At 33.6% G+C, this 6,000-nt stretch overlaps 1 protein-coding gene across 2 annotated transcripts in view; it reads left to right on the forward strand.

Annotated features, from left to right (window-relative positions):
- FAR1 (fatty acyl-CoA reductase 1) overlaps nucleotides 1-6,000 on the forward strand; it is a 61,757-nt gene that overhangs the window by 32,843 nt on the left and 22,914 nt on the right. For both annotated transcript variants that reach the window (XM_084893986.1, XM_084893985.1), the window contains exons 4-5: nucleotides 2,186-2,365; nucleotides 4,949-5,126. In XM_084893986.1, coding sequence (XP_084750112.1) covers nucleotides 2,186-2,365; nucleotides 4,949-5,126 — 358 coding nt within the window. The remainder of the gene's footprint in view (nucleotides 1-2,185; nucleotides 2,366-4,948; nucleotides 5,127-6,000) is intronic.

Here is a 6,000-nt window from a genome sequence, read left to right on the forward strand (position 1 = left end):
CAGATGCACTATCCATTGAGCAAAATTGGTTTTGGCTGATATAGCATAATTTATGTGATGTTTATTTAGTATACAAAATTTAAAGATTTTTAATTTTCTGTTTGAAAAGTTTGGGTTAGAACAAATTTTTTTCTCTAAGTTAATTTTAGTATGTTAACTAGATAAATAACTATCATTTCTATAATTTCTGGTACTTGGTCCTAGTCTCTTTTGGATCCTGGTGTCCAAAAGTTATATCACATACAGTGTCACCTACAATATATTACCATTCCAGTTTTATCACAGTATTACTGGTATTTCAAATATTTTCCCACTCAGATATTAAGCTGTAAACAAATATTTTGATGGAAAGCAAAAACTATCCACCATCTTATTACCTTAAATAATATTTATTGAATGGTTATTTGGGACTGTATTAGGAATAATGCTAAATATTTATAAGCTATTTATTCCGTATTTTTGGCGTATAAGACGACCCCCCTAATTTTACAGTTAAAACATAAGTTTAGGCCTATATTCGCTGTATAAGACTACCCCCCACTTCCGAGGCAACACCAGTTCTTTTTTTAATAGACTGCCTCTCTGACTCTGGCCAATCTGAGCAGGCTTTTTTTTGGTTCTTTCTTTCTTTTTTTTTTTTTTTTTTTTAACATTTTATTGATTTTTGTACAGAGAGGAAGGGAGAGAGATAGTTAGAAACATAGATGAGAGAGAGAGTCATCAATCAGCTGCCTCCTGCACACCCCCACTGGGGATATGCCCGCAACCAAGGTACATGCCCTTGACCGGAATCGAACCTGGGACCCTTTAGTCCCCAAGCCGACGCTCTATCCATTGAGCCAAACCGGTCTCGGCCTTTTTTTTGTTTCAAAAGTCATCTTATACGCCGGAAAATATGGTAATTTAATTTTATACAAATCCGATCAGATAGATCCCATCATTATTCCCATTTACAGGTTAGAAAACTGAGGCCTGAATGGTTGTGACTTTACCAGGCCACGCTACTATTTAAACTCAGGTCTTATTCCAGAGTCTTGTTCTTAATCTTGCTTCATTTCATAATGTATGTAATTTTTTAATATTCATTTAGATTTTTCCATATTTTATAGTTGTCATAATTATTTTAATGGTTATATTCTTTCATTGTGATAAAATGAGTACTTTATTAAATCGTTTTGTTCTTAGTGAATATTTGGACTCTCTAGGCTATTGTTATTACTAGATGATGCTTCATTGATTTCTTTTTCCTTCATATTTACTTTTGTATTTGTGGAATTATTTCTAATAAATTTTAGGAAGGGAATGTATAGATCACTTTTGGATCTTGCATGTGTATTGTAAAATATGTACTAGTCCTATATAATAAAAGCCTAATATGCTAAGTGTCTGGTTGTCAGATCATCTGTTCAACCAATCAAAGTAATATGCTAATGATATGCTAAGGACGTTCAAACATATTCTTATTTGGTTATGTTAGTACAATTGAACTAATATATAATATATTAGTGACTCTGCTTTAGCATTTTAGAATTACTTAAGAATTCTAATTCTTATGGTACATCCGTATCATAAAATAGTATACTTTTAAAAGTCAGGATGCAAAAGAAGTCTAACATGATTTAAAAAGGGCTACTGAAAAGCCAGAGATGCAGAAATAATTTTATGTTTATTTCTGAGTAATTTAAAATTTTTAACTTGTACTTTTATTTAAAAGTTCTAGTTAGGTTTATTTTATTTTATTTTATTAATTTTTTTGGTAATATATTTTATTGATTTTTTTACAGAGAGGAAGAGAGAGGAATAGAGAGCTAGAAACATCGATGAGAGAGAATCATCGATCAGCTGCCTCTTGCACACCCCCTACTGGGGATGTGCGTGCAACCCAGGTACATGCCCTTGACCAGAATCGAACCCAGGACCCTTCAGTCCGCAGACCGACGCTCTACCACTGAGCCAAACCGGTTTCGGCTAGATTTATTTTATAATCAGAAAATATTTATTTTTAAACATGACTGATAGAATGTATATACTTTATATTGAAATAAAATATACAAAATCAGAGCTAAGGGATCAGTTGTAAAGAAACAAACTGTCTCTCAATCTCTCTCTAATGGAAGTAAGATTTATTTCAGCAAATAAATAAATGACATAGCTTTCTAATTTTTTATTGCTTTTTCTTTTACAGAGATGCTGTTCAGTTAAATGTGATCGCTACACGACAGCTTATTTTCCTTGCACAACAAATGAAGAATCTGGAAGTGTTCATGCATGTGTCAACAGCATATGCTTACTGCAATCGAAAGCATATTGAAGAAGTAGTCTATCCACCCCCTGTGGATCCCAAGAAACTGATTGATTCTTTAGAGTATGTTTGTTTGAAATTTATATACATTTACTTTGATCCTAAAACTTTGGACTTTGGATCCAAGTTTATTTATATGTATCTTTTGGTCAATTTCAGTTTCTCTTTCTCCACCCCTTTACACACACATCTTTTTTTTTTTTTATTCAACAAATTATTACATATTTATTATGTTTTTTTGTATAGATTTATATCTAAATGTTGTAATGTGGTGTTTTCTCTTTTGATTAGGTGTGTTGATTGGAAGTAGGCCTTTGAACAGACTCATTAGGGCCTCTGTTTTCCAGAGATTCCATCTTAGTGATTAAGTATCTGAAACCACAGGGACTAATGGCTACCTATTCATTAGCAAGTTTTTAATTTATTAAAATATTATCTTTTTTATTATGAACCAATGGAGTATGTCTGTAGGGGTACCTTTAGTTATTAGAGAGTCAGAAGAGTCATGGTCCTTTAATTGATAGTCTGAGTGTTACTGTTTGTCATCTTTCTAAGGGCTAGGATCCTATCAACAACTATTACATGGTAGATATTTTGGATATGATTAAGGGAAGTATGCTTATGCTATGGCCAAGGTTTCATTTGCTTTGTTCAGTCTGTGCTTTCTTGTCAGGTGAAACAACACAGGATCAGAACAAAAACAAAAATCTTTTTTCTTTTATAATTATAAAAACATTCCAGTAGTCATCATATCTTCACATATTTGTTAATCCTCATATAATATTACTGTAGTCTTTTACTTCCCTTTTCTTATCTGTTTCTCTTAGATCTTTCTTCCCAGAGATTCTATTACTTTCAGTTCCTTAATTATTTCCTGCTTTCTCAGTCCAATTCTTTTTCCTCCAAGAGTGCTATAGAGAGTGTTCTTAGCTCTTTCTCCAAGTTTTCTCCTAAAATAAGCATATAGGTCATTTTCTTTAAAGCTTCCCTGCTAAGCACTATGGGGAAGCAGACAGTTTATAATGAAATTAATAAGCATGTGAGTTTACTAAGACATTCTTAGGCTAATTCCTTGGTTTTGTTTTATGACTATTTCTTAGATGGTCCTAAATATCTACCTCATTTTCTTCATAGGTCAGTAGATAGAAGTTGTTAATATCTCTGGGTAAAGTTGAGTGGGAGTTAATGAAGCTTTTTACTTTTTCCTCTTATTAGTATTTAGTATATCCGAATACTTAAGTTGCCGGGGGGAAAAAAGAGCATGCAACCTTCTAGTTTTATATCTTCTTTCCTTGCTTACAAAGAAATGTGGCTAAAGTCTCTCCTCCATTTAGTCAGTTTGTTTTTTTCTTTTAATGAGGGAGAAAAAATCAATTTAGAGAGAATAGAAAGTCCTTGTTTCTGAAAGCAAATGACATTGAAAAGCCCCTTTGCTCCCTTGGAGTTTGTAATTTCCACATTACTATTAGAACCAGCTCCCAGGTAGACTTTCTACTTCATATTAGGCCTTGCTCAGCTACTTTTGGACCACAGCAGAAAAGCTGTGAAGTGTAAAAGGAGGGGTGAGTGGGAAGGGATAATTCCAGCACAAAAGAGGGACGAAGCTGGAATGGAAGTTTTCTGAGCAGCAAAATAAAAAAAACAGCCAAATTCCTACGATCCCGCCTCTTGACAGGCTTGTTTGGGATAGACGGTAGAAAATCTTCAAGCTGTACTAATTTCTGGATGATGAATACAAGTATCAGCCAAAATATTGTACTTCATCCTAGAGGCATGTAAACCATTGAGAAAGTTTGCTGACCATTGTGGCTGAGTTGATTGGAACTTTTTCCCATGCACTGAAGAGTCTTAGGTTAGACTTTTGGTCAGGGTACATACCTGTGTTGCATGTTCTGTCCCTGGCCAACTCCCCAGTTGGGACGTGTACAAGAGGCAACTGATCAGTATTTCTCTGTCTCCTCCACTTTCCTTTCTGCTCTAAAACAAAACAAAACGAAACAAAAATACCCCCTGGTGAGAATAAAAAACAACAAACAAAAAAACCGCAGAAAAACACAAAGAAGGTTCCAAAAATATTAGTTGCAGATGAAAATTATGCCCTAATTGAATTTTATAGCATTGATTCATTTTATTTTATTGTTTACCTTAATTTCTGTTAGTCTCATTAGTGAGAGCATACAGTTTTCAGTAACATTGAGATTACTAGGTCTTTTCTATTAATTGTAAATGTATGTTCATTGCAAGTGTGTATAAGTTATATGTTACGGTGTTCAGAATTCCTAATGTGAAATATAGTTCTTAATTTAAAACCCATGGGTGCAGATGTATTTTGGAATGAATAGTCACACTGAGTTCTCTAAAATAAAAAATACGAAAAAAAAAGATCATAAATCAGTTCATATCAGCTTTGCTACCTACCATATGATTTATGAAAGAACTCTATATTTTTGGATATAGAAATTGAGTATAAGATATATCTACTTGTATCTGATGTATAATGAAAGGAAGACTAACTTGCATATTTTTAGTAAGAGTTGTCAAATCATTTGGGTCAGAGCAACAGATATGTTTGAATATACAATTTTTAATTTAATTTTATAGTAAAACATCTGAAAACATTTCTGCATACTTTTCTTTGTTTACCAGATGGATGGACGATGGCTTAGTAAATGATATCACGCCCAAATTGATAGGAGACAGACCTAATACATACATATACACGAAAGCATTGGCAGAATATGTTGTACAACAAGAAGGAGCAAAGCTAAATGTGGCAATTGTAAGACCATCAATTGTTGGTGCCAGTTGGAAAGAACCTTTTCCAGTAAGTTGTTAGACATCTTTTAAATAATTATAATTGAAAATTTTAAAATAATCGGCAGTTGCTAGATTTAAGAGCAGATGCTATTCACTGAATATGACTTAATATTGGCAGCGCTGTTTCCATTCATAGAAAAGAGACATATTTATTTGTACTTCTATTTCTAATTTAATGTTTGTTTAGGAATGCAGATAAACATTTAAAAAATCTTAATTGGGACTCTCATATTAACTCAATCAAAGGAGATCTTGCCCCATATTTTTTCTTTGTGATTGATGAGCTTGGACTTTTAACACATCAATATTTGTTGGCTTTTAAAATTATTTACTGACTAGTGACCTGGTACACAGATTCGTGCACATTGAAAGGAAATTAATTAAAAGTTGGCCGGTGGGGTGGGATTGGGTGAGACGGGCCATACATGCCCTGGAGCCAACTTCCCATGGGCCCTTCCCGGTGTTTACAGAGTAAGTGGGGTCCCTCTGGCAGGTGGGTTCCCTTGGTCTGGCCTACGGGGATCAGAGGAGTTCGGAGTGTGTTTTATGTATATAGATTAGCTTTCATTGCAGAAGTGAAGGGAATAGTGATAAAAATATTCAGGATCTTATTTCATTGGCTTTTTAGTATTAAATAGAGGCAAGCCTTCTAAGAGGTAGATTCTTCCTTATATAGATCACAAGCTAAGAAAGATATGAGAGAGTTCTATGGTAATATAGGAAAGGAAGGCATTATGGTATTTCTGAATCTCTGGAGTAAGAGCAAACATAGATATAAACTATTAGGCAAGTTGATTTAGAAAAAAACTAGGTTTCTATAATGGTAGTAAGTGAATGTCTTTTGTTGCTTTGACAATTCTGTTTTCCTCTGTTTTATTTAG

Source organism: Pipistrellus hanaki, assembly GCF_964339955.1.
Source record: "Pipistrellus hanaki genome assembly, chromosome: 9".
NCBI classification, from domain to species: domain Eukaryota; kingdom Metazoa; phylum Chordata; class Mammalia; order Chiroptera; family Vespertilionidae; genus Pipistrellus; species Pipistrellus hanaki.